Source organism: Hydractinia symbiolongicarpus, chromosome 7 (genome assembly GCF_029227915.1).
Source record: "Hydractinia symbiolongicarpus strain clone_291-10 chromosome 7, HSymV2.1, whole genome shotgun sequence".
In the NCBI taxonomy this organism is placed as follows: domain Eukaryota; kingdom Metazoa; phylum Cnidaria; class Hydrozoa; order Anthoathecata; family Hydractiniidae; genus Hydractinia; species Hydractinia symbiolongicarpus.
The window spans coordinates 3,793,899-3,811,197 of NC_079881.1; the positions used below are offsets into that span (position 1 = coordinate 3,793,899).

The 17,299-nt window shown below is 32.4% G+C and overlaps 2 protein-coding genes across 2 annotated transcripts; both read right to left on the minus strand.

Moving 5' to 3' along the window:
* Nucleotides 1-928: 928 nt before the first annotated feature.
* LOC130649576 (nuclear pore glycoprotein p62-like) lies at nucleotides 929-5,686 on the minus strand. The gene is made up of 4 exons (XM_057455877.1): nucleotides 4,953-5,686; nucleotides 2,478-2,618; nucleotides 1,517-1,729; nucleotides 929-1,222 (listed from the first exon to the last, which is right to left on the minus strand). The coding sequence occupies exons 1-4, from the start codon at nucleotides 5,643-5,645 to the stop codon at nucleotides 1,004-1,006; spliced, it is 1,266 nt and encodes a 421-aa protein (XP_057311860.1). The 5' UTR covers nucleotides 5,646-5,686; the 3' UTR covers nucleotides 929-1,003.
* A 5,011-nt stretch (nucleotides 5,687-10,697) lies between these two features.
* Nucleotides 10,698-17,148, minus strand: LOC130649575 (integrator complex subunit 15-like). Its single transcript, XM_057455876.1, has 7 exons — nucleotides 16,921-17,148; nucleotides 15,925-16,310; nucleotides 13,423-13,684; nucleotides 12,323-12,772; nucleotides 11,987-12,073; nucleotides 11,616-11,655; nucleotides 10,698-11,184 (listed from the first exon to the last, which is right to left on the minus strand). The coding sequence occupies exons 1-7, from the start codon at nucleotides 16,946-16,948 to the stop codon at nucleotides 11,154-11,156; spliced, it is 1,284 nt and encodes a 427-aa protein (XP_057311859.1). The 5' UTR covers nucleotides 16,949-17,148; the 3' UTR covers nucleotides 10,698-11,153.
* Nucleotides 17,149-17,299: the final 151 nt, after the last annotated feature.

Consider the following 17,299-nt stretch of genomic DNA (forward strand, 5'->3'; position numbering starts at 1 on the left):
GATTTGTCTCTTTAAATAAACTGATAGTCCACAAGTTTTTAGTTGCAAATTACAAAAGTTAATGTTGACATGGATTATCAAACAGAACCAATAATCTTCCGGTTCTTTACCATAGTATTCATTGGGATGGACACATCAAAAACTTACTAAATTTTTCCAGGTGACCCTACATTCATTAAAATAACTGAAAATATCAATCCAATAATTTAAAACAATAAACATGCTTAGTCGATGAATATACATAACAAGCCTTTCCAATTCATGGTGGCAGTCAGTTAAGTATTTGCTGGGAAAAAAAAGGTTGTATGTCTTTATTATTAAAGTTTAGCAACATTAACCTTTTAAAGGTTACCTCCTGTGAAAAATCAAGTTAAGAAAATATGAAAGATCTTTGAAAATTCTCTAGAATCTTTTTATTTTTTGAAAAATCTTTATCCGTTCTCAAGATAAGTGTCTTAAAAGTTGCTCTAATTATGCGAAATTATGACGTCATGATTAACATTGGGCATAATTATGGTAACTAAATATTTAAATTTATGTAAAATGTTTAAAACGCGTCAAAGTGAACAACCAGAGAACAAAAAAACTTTATATGGCTTGTCAAAAATGTTAAATATAACAACCTCCAAGAGCATACTCATGACATTATCATAATTAGTGAATCTTCTTAGACCAAATTCTAAAAAACCAATCAAGAATTTTAAAATATTCAAATTCCCAGACAACCTTTCAAGCTCTTTCATATGCAATTAACTTTATTTTTTGCAAGAGGCAACCTTTAAAACGATTCTCCATTACTTTGGTTACAACCAATTTAGAAATTCCACACACGCTCAACAATAATTTGACGGAACACGTATAAACAACATAGGAGTATCCTTACAGCAAGCCAAAAGCCATTTTTGATACATTAATAAAGAAAGACAGATTGCAGCAAAAGTTTACTATTTTATCCAACAAAAACATGTAATGTAAAAAAAGTAATGTTATGAAAACGTCAGTTTTAAGTCAAGTGAAATGTTCTGTCATAATTTCGTTTTCTTGCAGAAACAAGCTGACTAACGTCCTTCATTCGTTGCTGCAGCTGATTTGCATTTTGATCGATCCACTGTAGCGAGTCCATATGCGCATTCAGTATTTTTGCAACTTGGCTCATAGTGTCATCAGTTTTTGAAGGTGAAACGTGAGATTTGTTTATGTAGTCAATTATTTCTTTCAAGTCCTAAAATATGTAAAAAAAGATAAAGTTTTCATGATGTAAAGCTACTTGATAACGAAAGTCTCCTTATACAATTATACAATTTCTAGTATTTCTTTTGCATCAATCATTTAATAGTCTTAAACAAGTGTTTACTATTACTCTGATGTAAATATTGTTGTCAACCTAAGGTGTAAAAAAATTTTTTTTCCTCATTACTTAGAAATGAGTCACTATATAACAAAAATTAACAAAGCAAAAGAAGACTGTTCTTATTGTAGGTCATTTGCTACAAAATTTATTTTATCACAAACTTGCCTGCATCATTGTTTTTAACTGTGAATCTATGTTTTCTGCCATTCTAAATGTACGTTCCCTTTCTATATCAGAGTGTTGTGAGTGCTTCAATGCTTGTTGTGATTTTACTTGCGTTTCAAGTGGTTGCAAAAGCTCTTCCAACTCTTCTTGTTGAGACAATATGAAGTCTAATTCTCGATCTAGCCTCTTTTGTTCAGATTTAACTCTTTCAACCTATATAACCAAAAATAGAAAGGAGTATTTTAAGGACGTTGCACATTTTTTTTGAATTAACAGTTAGTGACTTTTCACCAGGGTACATTGCCCGACATGTTTTTATGGTAAATATTGGGAAAACTTTGCTATTAAATTGTTATGTATTCAAATGTTTCATATAAACAAAATAGCTGTTTAAAATATTTCATGCTGTTACAATCAAAATTTAATTTGTAAAATAAATTTATGTAGAATTTCTTTTAAAAGCAGTTTCTCAGAAATTGAAACGTGCACACCATACTAATGCAAATGGAATAAAAATAGTCTGTCTTTATGAACCAGGGCTGAAAAGGTCCCTAGTTTACACAATCCAAGGAGAAAATAAAAAAATTAAAAATTGTGGCAATTAGTGTAGATTTTATTACCATTGAACAAAATCATTGTAGTTTAAATTAACACCAGTAAGAAATTGATGTCCACTTTTAGTTACTTCATTTATTAAAGTGAAATGTTAATTTCTTATGAGGTTTTGTACTTTTGGATTTTGACGTTTAGGCCAGACAGGAAGGGGAATTTGCAAGTTATTTCTAACTTTTAAATAAAGAAATTTATAAAAAACATTTTACAGAATAGAATTTTTGTATCCTTTTGCTATAGATTCATAATTAAAGGGGTTGGGCAAGTCCTTCAGATACAAATACTTCATAAATGTTTTAACATTCACATCCACCCCAAATTCTTAAGTGAGTTTACAAAAATTTTATACCTCATTATGCAACTCTGTCACTTTCTCTCCATTTTCAATCAGTTGTCTATCCCAAAGATTAACTTGAGAAGCTTGATTTAAAAATGTTTTCTCTTGCTCTCCAAGATCATGAAGCCATTTTTCAACTGTTTCCTCAAGTTCCTAAAAATTAACAACATGCATAAAGTTAGTTTTATGTTGTGTTTACTGAAAGTTTCTATATATTTTTCGAAAGACTGGTGAGCTTTTGGTTTCAACACACAACAAATTGATATATCTCGATAAAGTTAAAATACTGAAGTGAGAGTAGTGGAATTAAATTATACTGTAAAACATTCTTCTTTAACCACAATTAAAGCCTAAATGTTAAAGGAGTGGTCCTGTTATTTTTTTTTCTTATATATAATTTTGTTAATCAGAGAAAAGATGCTATATATATTTCTTTGATCAGTGTTTTAAGCTAACGGGTTAACAATTTGTAATTGACGGGTCATTGGTGGCCTCGTTTAAATTTAAATGATGGATTTTTTTCATTGTAAAGCATAAGCAGTAATAAAACCTTTAAAACAAAACTTTCTATTGAACTTTCTTACTTTGAATATGTTATTATGAATTAACACATTGTGAGTATAATGACATGTTGCATAGTCTTTAATGTTATGTTTCACTAATTCTCCCTTTATTTTCATTGGTTAGGAAACATATTTGACTTTCAGCCAACTCATATGAATAAATTTATGGGTTAGTTTGTGTCTGTCTGTTCTCATTGTTGCTGCAATCTACTTTGGCACCATGCCCAGCCATATATTCATACCATATTTTCTGGTATATAACCCGCGGGTTATAAGTTGACTTTTACAACTTCCGCCGTTGGTGCGGGTTATAATGTGGTGCGGGTTATGTGATAAGTTTTTTATTTTCTCTCATTTATTGTGAAAGTTAATACATTCAATGAAGAAAAAAGTACCAACGGGATAAAATGCATACATTAATATAACTGCATGCGCGATCTCATATCTACGTAACCTTACTTTAACTACGTGATTTAATTTTTTTCACACAGTGAAATTGCTTTAACTTTCTATAGCTTGCCAGTGCTAATATTATGAGCTCTCTCTGAAACACAATTCTGGAGATCATTTTTCTTTTTGTGTTAAATGTAATTCTAATCTATTTATATCTTTGCAATCACATTGAGCACATTGAAATGATTTGCTTTTGGTAATAGAGCAATATAGCAGGTATCATTTTTAGGTTTAATTGACATGTATTTCACAACCTAGTGCCCAGGACATAATTATTAATTCCTGTTAAAAATATTAAAAAATGTTAAAATTAAAGTATATATAGATAATAATTTTCTTTTTATCTTCACTACCTTCCAGCAACAGGTGGCCACTGAAAATATCAAAAATAAATATAAAATACAATTAATAAGACAGACACACGCAACTATCTCCTCCTTACTGCCGCCATTCATTTTATCATGCACACTGTGATTGCTGAGATATAAATAGATAACAAGATTCTATAAACATTAGAAAAGAACGTTCCGTACATCGCTGTTACAGACAATCCGTGATAATTATCATGTTGTTTATTTTTATGCCGAAAAACTTAAATATACATAAAAAACAGAGATTTTACTTTAGGTTTATAACTTGATAGAATGGTTTTTTTGTTTGTTTTTTTGTTTGTTTAATTGCAGGGAGCAAGAGTTATTATTGGCTAAAACTAATGTCTTCAAATAAAAAGAAAACAGTGTTGTCTGATTTAGTACTGTTGGCATTAGCAGAAGATCGACTTGTCAAATTAATTTTAATTTATTATTATTTCGGCAATCGAAGACAAGAAAGTTAAGACCAGGAGAGTCGCTAGTTCAAACACTCGGTTCTCGTGTTTGGGGTTCACAAGTTTAAACATCCCCCACTTGTCTCCAGCATGAAAAATAAACAGAACACACGCACTTGTTTATAAAATGATTAGGGTAAGTAAAAATATGCCAAAATTTTGTTCTTAACACGATGCGGGTTATATAAAGGTGCGGGTAAGTAAAACTCATTGATTTAAATTGTATGCGGGTTATACGAAGATACAGGCTATCTAATAGCATCCAGTTTATAACTCCCTAAAAAAGCTGAGCTGCGGGTTATACGATGTGCAGGTTATATACCGGAAAATATGGTACCAACTATTACTGTGTTTTAAGCATCTAACTTTTTGCAGGGAATCTAACAGATAACTGTAGTGACTTTCTAATGGCAGTGTCTTCAAATCACAATTATAAACACTAGATAACGCTACCTGAATCTTATGATACTCGGAGGAAGAAATTAATAAAAATTGGGCAAAATTTCTAAACTAATTTGATGTGGCTGAATCAAAAGTTTTAAATGAAAAATTTACTGGACCACTCCCTTTAAAATATGACCTTAAATGACAAATTATTTACAGATGAAATACAGAAATATAAAAATTAAAAGTCCTAGCGTTTACCTTGTATGACATTTGCTTGAGTTGAGTTGCCGCAGCTGATGCAAGGTTGGTCGTTGCACCAGTAGAAACAATGGTGCTTCCTGTCGAAGCTGTTGCTGTTGTTGAAGTGGAGAGGGTGAACTGTTTAGCAGTGCTAGTACCCAGTGACAAAGATGGTGTTGAAGTTGCACTTGAAGCTACTGCAAAAGGCGTAGTTGCTGCAGCAGATGTAGTCTGGCCTTTTAGTAGATTAGATGAAAACATTCCACCGGAAGTACTAGTTGTTGAGTTTGAGAATGAAAAACCGCTTTGCTGTGGAGCATTATTTGTTTTGCTTGTACTAAGTCCAGCAAATGGTGCAGTGGTGTTGGGCTTTGTAGCTGCTGCTTGTGTAGTCACGGCAGTAGCTGCACCAAAACTGAATGGTTTAGCCCCACCTAATGAACCAAAATTACTACCAATGGTTTGCGCAGTACTACCAGCAGTTGATGCAGCACTAAATGAAAATCCGGTTCCACCCAATGTGGAAGTAGTAGCAGATGGCGCTGTATTTCCACTAGCAAAGTTAAATGATGGTTGCGTTCCTGTTGTTGAGTTAGCAGGCAAGGTAGAATTCGCTCCACCAAATGAAAATGTTGACTGACCCCCAACAGGGGCTGCACTGGATGTTGTACCACCAAAATTAAAACCACCTGGCTTGAAATTGAACGTCATTCTAATTTGATTCCTTACTAAATAGACATCGAATATTTTTTAAACATTGTTGGAAGAATAAATTTAAAACAATAGCTAGTTACGTTAATCATAACAAACTAAATGTAACAAAGAGAGATTGTTATATATTACTTGTTATGTGAAAGGCCTACAGAATTTCAAAAAATTCAGAATAGGAACAGTGCTTTACAAATCATAAGCACTGCTGTTTTTTAGAATTTCCCAATAATCTAATACCAAAGGGTTGTTTGGTGCTCTTGTTGCACCTGTTTTTCATTTTTTTAAGAAGTTTCAGTGCAAAAAATGTTACTCATGTTGCACCGCTTTTAGAGCAGGGTGAATAGCGCACTAGTTAGAAAGATTTATAACTTACAGTTGACAGTCAACACTCTAATCCACCAATTGCACTCATTTCTCTATTTCTTTGGTTCAAAACAAGCAGCAAAAAAGACTACCATTAGGTAAAAAAATTTTAACTATGCAAAGTTTCGCAACAACAATTGCTGATTATTCGTTAAATGTAAAAAAACAGAATAGCCTGCGAAAGTAAACAAAAAAATGAAAGTAAAGTTTGTGTGTCTGTATGTTTAACATTGATTATATTATGTACTCTGATTTCAGCAATTCTGATACCGAGCAAGTCATACTGATACTGTTGTTTAGTAGGCGAGGGAAGTGGTAAGTAAATCAAAATTGTTCCGAGACAGGATGTGGTACCTTTTTGTTGTAAAAGTCAAATAGTCTTTTGCTGACAGAAATATACAGCAAACATTTAAACAAATTCAAGTGCGTATAAATCAAAATGAAAAGGCACTGATTAGGATGGACTACGAATCTTTTCCAAATTGGAAACAATGTGACAACTGTTGGAAAACTATGAATAAGGCATACCGCAATGCCAGCAGAGACCACAATAGGATTTCGGGAAATAATTGTAAGACTTGTCCTTTTTTTTAAAGAATTAAATAGATTAAATAACGATTGCTTTGGAGCCGGAGACATTAAAAATCACTTCTATGATCTATATATAATCGCAGCTAATGCTTTTGACAACACCATATTTGTTATTGTAATTAATTTTGCTGTGACAATATCGCTTACCATCTTACTCGTCACATAATACACCTTTCTCGAATTTCATAAATTAGAATAATTATGACATCACCAAAATTTCATAATAGTTCTATGCTCTTTAAATAAGAATATTCAGGATATCAAATTATCATGACATAACTGAAGCTTTTAGAACAATATAAAATTCTGGTTGAAACAATTTGAAACGATTTTTTTAGCAAAAAAATATTTTAAATTCGTTTCAAATTCATATAGAGATTAATAAGAAAAGTTTTAAAAACACATGTTAAAATTTTGTTTTTAATTTATAAAGTAGCACGAAGCTTTTCGTAACTGAGTTACATTTTCAAGTGATAAAATATCCTAAGCTAAAAACCTTTATACAAAATATCTACAATAAAATAATTAATTGATTTAATTAAAATGTTCTACCCAAGGGAATACAAGTAAAAATCATGGACAAGCGAAACAAAAGAAAGAAAATGTGCAAAATCACCATGTGTAAAAATTAAACTAAAAATGCTATCAGACAAGCAAAAAAACACAATCCTTTGAAAGATATGGGAGTGAAAATTAAGAAGGGGTAATATTTCCGAGTTTTTCACTTCCAACTCAAAATTAGTGATTTATTTATCTATTTAGTATGAAGAGTCAAAAAAATTGTACCAGTATATTGTCTGTAATTGGTTAACTAAACTCTGTGGAGTGAAATTATGTATTTTTAAGAGTGTTAAATATATATATGGTGTACACAGGGATTAAATTTTTGAAATGAATGTGGATTGTAAAGCAGAACTTTTCTGAAACTGATGATAAATAAATAAATAAATTCTTTATTCCCAAGATTTGCGAAAACATTTTTTTCATTGACACATATGGGATCCCCCTTATTTAATTTTATAAACACAATGTTTAAAATTGAAAATTTAATCTTTGATGGAGCTTAGAGCTCAATCTCCATGGAGATGCATGGAAAATTGATGAAAAACAGATAAAATTTTTGTTGTGAGAAAAAAATTTTAAGAAAACATTTTTTTCGTATGCTAGCTTTTCCTTTTAAAGTAAACCATTCTTTTAAGCTAAAGTGGTTGATTTAAAAAGATCAACTTATTTATCTGCTTGTAATTCGAAAATTGGCAGTGCCAGGCACACCACATTTTTTATCCAACTTAACCGGGCAAAGCTTTAATACAAAAACATCATCCGTATTCTTTCTCCAGCTGACAAAAAAACTTTCTACACACATCACACATACCAAGGCTACAAGGGTTAAGAAGTAAGGCATTATTTCTGATTTTAACGGATTTTAGCAGTATTTCACAGGACACTAACCCTTAATGAAATATTATCGACGTACTGTCAAAATTACCAGGGTTGTCTTTGCTTTTAACTGTCACATGTTACCTTTATTTATATTTTTTACCCCTTAATGCAACAGAAAGTGAAAGTGCGTCCAAGTACGTCAAGATTAAATTAAGGGGTATATGCTACTATTTTAATAACTGAATTTTGAGCTCCTTAATGAAACAACATGCAAGTAAGTTGCAGGATAATAAGCAGTTTCTTTCGTATTTCCCCATATAATTGATGAATATGCACTGAACTATATAATAGAGTGTGCATGTGTGTATTATGTGTAGAAATTCAACACAGCGCATTTTAAAAAAGCAACCTGGGAATATTTTTGTATATAAGCGAAATACTTTTTTGAAATTGTAACAACAAGGCTTTTGACAAAAAAATAAGTACGTCCACCTGACTAAATTGACATAAATCCACCATCTTGAAATGCTGAATTTGTCAATAACATTTGAGACAAATTTTTACATTAAAGGAAAATGAAAACATCCACTTTGCCTGTGTTTAGCTACACCACAGACACAGTGGGTGTGCATATGCACCTTCTTAACTTCCAGAGTGGGGACAATCTATTAAAAATTTCCCCTGCACCACTCTAATTTTTTGCATGATAGCTTAGCTAAGCTGTGATACATACAAATTATCACACCACTGATCATCCCACAATCCAATACCTGTTTGTTTTTACTGCAATTTGACCAACCAAACAACATATAAGTGCTAAAAATCAAGATTAAATAAAGAAAATGACTTTATTTTCCTTTCCTTTACCTGTCAATTAGTCAGGATTCCTGACGCTTATTCTTTCGATATCGAAATCCGAGTAATAAATTATAAATATCAGATTAAAAATACAAATTTCAGACCATGTGTAGCTGGATCATCCAGCTACAAAAGAGAAAAAAGTGTTATTGAGTTGAGTTTGGCCTGTCGAATTACCCGCCAATAAACTCTGGATATAATATCCTGGTTATACAACCTGGTTAAAGACCGACCCTCGTCCGGCCCAAGGGCGCAAAATGATTGTTTTTTACGAAGCTATACCGACACGGGGGTGTTGCCCTTTCATTTTCGACACTTAAAAAGCGGGCTGTCACTCACAAACAAAAATGAATTCAATCTATCGAGTAAATAGTAAAAATTAATCTACGTTTAAAACTGGCTCGATGTACATTACACCTTCGAAAACTTTCGAAAATTTTCCTTTATAATTCATTCGTTTTTTTTAATAACTAAGTAGTACACTTAAATTTTCTTCTGTTCTTCTGTTATCTTTATCCTGTAAACAGTTCAACTCTACCTCATCATTTCCTTTAGCTATTTACTGCGAAATATTATAATTTCCCACTATGAATTTGGCAAATTTTTTTAAATATTCTTTTTATCATGTATTTTTAAAAGTTACTTTCGAAACTCCACCAACCGCGTTCTTTTAGGATTGATGAAGGTCGGTACTTTTCGTTGTGCTTTAACATCCACTATCATTTTTATTTTTTTTTTTGCGTATAATGTGATATAGGTAGATTTATGATAAATATTGTGTGTATTGCGACTCCATCATAAAAATTAATTTTGTTAAAGCCCGAAATTGCTGAAATAGTCAAATGTCGTTTGTCGTGTTTTCTTTGTCGTGTTATTTTTTGCGTTTTTGGCTGACTTTCTGCCTCGGTAGTAAATATAATAAATTTTCGACGTGGTCAAATCTTGGGAGGAGCTAAAATTCGCGGAATTAAGGTGATAAATTTTTGCTAATATTAAAAAATTTTATCATAAAAACTTTATCGCATAAAGTGAATAATCATCTCCTAAATTAATAAACCCTTTTATCATAAGACATAGAAGGATATCGAGTATTATACTAGATGTTAAATAGATGTTAACCATATGTAATACATAAAAAAATTATTTATGTAAACATACAAATTTAGAAGAAGCTAACATTCTCTATTCCCTGCATGGTTTATATGTTTATTTTAGCATCCCATGTGCCACTTGTGTTTGCTTTGAGGAAAGAACCTTTTTCTGAACTTAATTTCGCGACTTGAAGTCTTAAATTAAAATTTTGCAGAACAAATTTTCGCGATTATGCAAAGTGCGGAACTTATACACGTTTTTCATTTCAGCCCAGAGTTGCAAAGTAGTGGCCAACTTTTATATGGAAGATGGCTCTTAAAGCTATGTTGTTAAAGCCGGAGATGAGGAGAATTAGGAAAAACTGAAGAATGATTAAGACCTATAAAACTTACAGAAAAATATTAGTGTTATTATTTGATTTTTTTAAATAACAAAATATTGAGTGCGTTATTTTGTTTTAATTTTCAGTCGTAATTCGAAAAATACAGTATACTATAACATATTGCTTTTATAAGGAATTAGATTTTTCTATAAGGAAACCAAATTTTAACCAGACTGGTCAGTATTCTTATTTCTTTGTTCTAAAAAAAAATCAGACCTATTGTCAAAAAACGCACTCGTACACAGGTTCAAAATTCTTTGAGTGTGTTGAGTAACAACATATTTATAAACAGGCTTATAACTCCTTGCCGCAACGTTTGTCCGTCCTCCTTGGTTGGTCATCTATCTACGTAGACGCCGTGGCGAGAAACTAAAGAGCTTACATCAATCTAGAAAACTCTTAATTCATTTCCGCCAGTAAAAGTACATTTCAAAGAATATAACACTTGTGTTTAAAAAAATTAATGTTTCGTAATACTCTCAGCTATACGAATTAACGTATCTCTGGTACTTCCATCAACACCAAGTAACACTTCTCCAACGCAGCTTCTTTTTTCTTTTTTTCTAGTCGGACAACAATTCATCAATAAAAATGTTTTTATCGTTTCTAGGCTAAATCTAGTAAATGTTATTTTCAGGTTAATTCCGGTGAATGTTTATTCTGATCATTCCAAACTATTCTTGCTAGTTCTAATATACAATACGAATATCTATTTCCGAGACTATTAATTTCGTGGTGATATTTAACAGCCATGCGATGGACGATCTTTGACTGTGTACAGATTATCCGTGCCGCCTTTTGATATCATAGAAATAAACCAGGGAAGCGCAACGGCGTGCTCACCAGCAAGATAGAACTTGTTTTAACAATCTAAATATAATATAAAACATCAAAAAAGAAGCAAGATTAATAGAAGCTTTGCCGGTTGAGATGTAGTTAATTAAAGTTGAATAAATAACACTACTGTTGGGCTGTACTGTTAAAATCAAGATGCTGTCTTAGATATATGCAGCGTTAAGCATATTAAGTTTTTGAAGTTAGTTTTGCTAGTAATTTATTGTAATTATTTAACCGGAAAAGTGCAAACTTATTCGTGAATTGTGATTATAGTTAAAATTAGAGGTCTCCAAGTATTTATTTTCGCAAACACAGTTGTCTCTCTCTATCTCGATCTTTCTATCTATCTGGTAATTTTGGAGATAAATTTTGGACATAATAAAAGAAAATAACACAGTTAGTACAGCATTGTATCAGATACAGTACTAATCAATTTGAAATTCAACTAGCTGATGAAGTCTTACCTGGTCTCTACCAACCCACCAAGAAGTGGTCGTAAATGCTCTAAATAAAAAAATAGCAATTAGCTGCTTAATGTGAGAGGGTCGTAGTCCGTGTAATTACCGCATTTTTATGACCTACTAAAATGTCAAACTCTTAACCCTGCGTAAAAAACGTTACTAAGTAGAAAAAGGTTACAATCAAAGCAAATTGCCACTCAAATTGCGTCATAAAACCGAAGGGATTAAAGAAACGTTCAACAAAAAAAAATAATCAAATCCAGTGTTAAAAAATACAGAGGTTTTACACAACAAGCATATCACTTTCTGTTTTATTGTTGTTGTTTTGTTTTTTTTCACAGAGTTACATAAGAAAAAAACAGCCAAATTCTTACTAAGAGAAGAACATCCTGCCCATTTAGATACTTGTATCATCTGCATAAAACGATTTACACTTTCTTCTTTTTTTGTCAAACTTGCATCTAAAGAACAGAAAGATCTCAAAAAAAACGCAATAATTAGAAAGGCTTAAGATATTACTTGAAAATTCCTACTGCTGTACATACGATTCTAGCATGGTCACACACACCCTGTGGGAGTTACTACTGCACTTAAAGCGTTTGCATGGCTACACACATACTTACAGACTAATTAATTCTTACTACTTTACATACGGCTTTGACATGGTCACATTACACCCTGGGGGTGTATGTAAAAAAAACATTCCGTACCTTTATACTCCTCGAGTGATTTTTTTAGTATTTCTAATAAGTGCATCAAGTCTCTCTTTGAGATTAGCTCAACACTATCACTCTCCTCCAGCAGCTCTCCTGGTTCCAGATCGTCTGAGCTCTCCACCGGCAACAAGTCGACTTTTTTCTGCAATGCAAGATAGTTTAAGAAACTGTAATGAAGTTTCCAATACATTGATGTATCTTCATCATCAGTCACGCTGTCCTTTCTCACCAGTGGTTCGAGAAGGCACCATTCAAATGTGACCAGCAGCGGGCACATAGCAAACACTGATTGATTGGATAGCGGTAAGTATTTATGAATCGAAGGCAATTGTAAGAATATAGGTGGTATTTTCACGGAGAAGAAATTTGGTTGGTCGATGATCCAACCGGCAACAATACTCACCACTTCATCGGGCGGTATTTTGCTGCCATCCTTAACGACATCTTTGAAAGTAAAGAAAGTTAACATTAGTATTCCATTTATTTACTGATTCATTTACTGAATTAGTAATAGGCAGAAAATCTTTTATTCTCTTATAGAAAAAATCCACACAAACTAAACAAACAAACTCTCACACACATTTTTAATCACTATCGATATTACCTTTTTCCTTATTTCCTACATTCTAAAAAAATCACATTGGTTTTCCTTTGGGCAAAATATGTTGCACAAAGTGAAAATTTTTAATACTAGCGAAAGAAGTAGAAAACACGTGTACCCTGGGGTTCAAAATAAACGGGGGTAGGGTGGAAAAAAAACATGAATATCTTAAAGAAAAGCATATTATGGTTGCTTTATACAGCTAAATGATTCTCTTCTTTAAACGTATTACATTCTGATATGCAGTTTGTAACTTGATTAGAAATAAAAGTGAAATTTTAGTTACACCAGCAATGAAGTTTCAATTCTGTCAAAAAGACTGGACGTGAATATAATATAATTATTTTCTCAATAGTGACCTGAAAGAATTCTTTTCACTACGAGTGCAGTAAAATTTATACGCCGGGGGGTGATAACGATTCGGCAAAAAAATTTAAAATCTAAAGAAATTAATGAAACTAATGAAAGATATAAGCTACTACTGACAACATACCTGAATCTTTGTAACATTCATAAACAGCTTTAAGAAACTGATTGGCAAACACCGGTGAAACATTTATCAGTCCTTTCACAGCATCTATTGCTTGACGGCAGATGAAACAGTAATCGTTGATAACATAATACGCAACCTTTGCAGCACGAGAGTGGTAAGATCCATACGTGTTCAACCAGACAGCTATACAATTCAATACATTGCCACAGCCAGTTCCAACAGCCATCGATGTTAGTTTGCATATCACATTCATTTTGTGGTCCTACAAAAAAAATTTAGTCTTGAAAAAAGATGATTTACCAGTTACCTACGTGGATCTTCATTGGTGGTAATTTTGCAATGAAGCATAAAACAGGCTAGTGGTGTGAATATTTGAGAAATCATCTCTGATTTAGGGTCGACACAAAGAAGGCTGGAGCAATAGATATGCTGTGAAAAAAAAAATTAAAGATCTATTAGCATTATTCAAACAATCCTGTTATAATATTTTCTAATAGTCGTTAGCCCGTGGAAAATCCACGGGCTCACCCGTCCTTTTTATACCGCATTGCGTGCTTCTCGCTATTGCGCAGCTAAGCTACCATTTTGCGTGACAGACAGACAGACAGACAGACAGACAGACAGACAGAAGGACAGACAGACAGACAGAAGGACAGACAGACAGACAGACAGACAGACAGACAGACAGACAGACAGACAGACAGACAGACAGACAGACAGACAGACAGACAGACAGACAGACAGACAGACAGACAGACAGACAGACAGACAGACAGACAGACAGACAGACAGACAGACAGACAGACAGACAGACAGACAGACAGACAGACAGACAGACAGACAGACAGACAGACAGACAGACAGACAGACAGACGGGCATTATAATATATAAGTTGAATCTTAACAAAAAATAAGGCTTATCGCATTTCGTATTATAATCAGACATATAAAAATTCATTTTACAGGTTGTGGGAATGTAAAAAGACAAGGCAAAAAACTATTTAGATGAGGTTTATCTTCGAACAACATATAGTTGTAAACAGAAAATTATGAAAATAAATAAGATAAAGATACACAAATAAAGATAACATAACGATTCTAACACCAGACTATTTAAAAAATGTATTGAACAGATTATTTCCATAAGGTCGCGTATTCCAGGACTTCAAGATGATGATCACACCTATAAAACTTACGACACACCTTTTTTCCACCGCGATGAAGGATTTTAATTTTTACTAGCTCTTACTAGTCTTATTTACCTTTAAAAAAACTAAGTATGGAAATTCAAGAACTCAATAGGAGAAATATGATTTGCTCAGTCCTTGGCGTCACCTTTTCTCATCTGGAAAATATTTATGAATAAAACCCTATTTTTCAACAAATATCTACCACTTATGAGATTTTGCTGTTACCTCTCCTAATAACAAGACGTTTTACCCAAACTATTTATCATTCAAAGTAAAGACAGTTTTGCCATGTTTTGATTTAAATGTTCAGCAAAAACATTTGATATGAACCATTGCCTCGAAAACAAAATTGTATTACGTGCCAATCGAAGTTAGTAAAGAAAAAATGAATAAATTACAACAACTAAATTTGGTAATTTTTTGGCTGATAAACTTTATAAAGAATGATGACATTAATACAAGATTCCTTGATATGCTTTAGAGGTTTAGGATCTACACAATGATGTGCAACTAGATAATATTTTGATTGACGTGTTGTCTTATTTTTTCACAACGTTAAATAGCCAGGACTACTGACATAACAGCATTAGAAATGCAAGGCGGCTCGGGTTAAATATAACTTGTTCGACATCACTGGCTAATATCGAAAATAATTGCTTTCACTTTCGAAGACAAAACAAAATTTTAAACAACAAGAAGTGTAATGACTTAAGAACAGACTTTGTAATATTAAATAGAAAAAATATTTTTGTTACTATAGACAACCATCATCGTCTCAGTTTAACGTAACTCCAACAGGGCTGCCCATCTTTCTTACGGTCATAAAGAGAAATTCTGGGAAGGCTGGAATATGATTAATACAAATTGACCAATTGAGTGACATGAGATTACATTCTTCGATTAACAACTTTAACAAGAAAGTAGCTTGAAAGAAGAAGTTTTGAGAAAAAGTTGTACAATTGAGGAGAATTCAGGTTCAGAATGAATCTTCTCTGTGAATGACAGAATAGATAAAAAGAATTAGTAAGAACTCTACAACGAGTAGCTCTATAAAAGGTTTTTTAAAAAAATATGAAAAAAGTTTCTAGGAGATTTCCAGCTCTTATTTTTCCCTAAGAGTTCCTTTCAAGTTTTCCAAGTTTTCTGTTAGACCTGTGAATTCACATAAGGAAATTTATACTCAATTAGTACGACGAAATAGGCTGACAACACTGTATACAAATTATTCTAAAGTGAATATTTGGCAACCTGCAACTTTGCAATTAGAAACCAATAACAGTCAGTAGAGTAAGATACAGTTAGCAAAACTCACCATGAGACCTTTCTGAAGGTCGGAAACTTCATTCGGAACGCCAAAAAAACAATCAAACACGAAATATCTCACTGGATCCAGTTTATTCTCTTGAAAGTACGAGCATAATATTTCCAATAATTGCAGCTCTTGTAACGGTGTCACTCCGTGGAAGTAATGTCCATACACGAACTCCTCTGTTAATAAAACGATGATGTCCAAATAAGGAAAGTCAAACTGAACACCCTCCTCCTCCTCTTCGTCTTCATATTCGGCGTAAACAGATTGAAAATAGGTTTGAGCAAGATCGATTATTTCTCTGATACAATCGACAAATGGTAAAGAGTCGAAATGTCTGTGTAGATGGAAGTCTTTAAAGTGTATATCAGACGTCCAGCTACTAATATCTACAACAGAAGAAGAAAATAAATACAGTTGACTCTAGATATCTCAAACCCTTGCTATGACTTTTGAGTGCTTGTTACGATATCGCATCGACGGTAAACTCTTTTTATCGCCAACTCTTTATTACCTCGAACAAATCTTTTGCATTTCTCTTAAGTAGCTACACTTTTTTTTTTACAATGCTAAATTTCAACAATCGCCCTCAAAAATTGTCAAAACTTTGAATAATTGTTAAACAATATGCATGCCGCAAAAAAGAAGGGTAGACATTTAAACAATAATTGGTCAAATGACAAACAATTTCCATGGTGCAAATTTAAATCCTGAGTATATAGTTTGTCAGATATAAAATCCTTGAAACTTTTAACATACAGTGGTACTATTTCATTAAACAGGCAAAGCAGATCGACGGAAATTTCAGAAGCTGTCTTTAAACTTGAAATAAAACAAAATATATACATATTTCCCTATGTGACATTGCAAAGCATCCCACAAGGTACAAATTTTAAATTTCGATAGAAATTTGTGGAGAACAATTTCAAGGCTATCAATAATTTCCCATCATCATAATCATCTTAAACACCAAGATAATGTTAAAAAATTATAACTTACCCCATATATTCTCTCCATAAATCTCCATCACTGAAGCAGACAAGAAATGTTATGTTACAGCTGCATATCATGAATTCTATTTTTCTAAACTCTAGAAAAGATATATAAAAATAATACCAAGAACAATAATACTGAGAATTTTAGGGACACCAATATTTAGTGGCAGCTCTTAGGATCATGTGTGGATCTGAGATCCTTCTTAAAAAAATCACAAAACAAAATGGAAAATAATAACAATAATAAACAAAAATAAAATAAAACCCATTTTTTCTTGCTTTGGACATATTTTAATAAATAAATAAAAAATTAAAATTATTTTTAAGAATGATAAATTACCATTGACAAATTGTTCAAAACAAAGAAAAAACCTACAAAATCA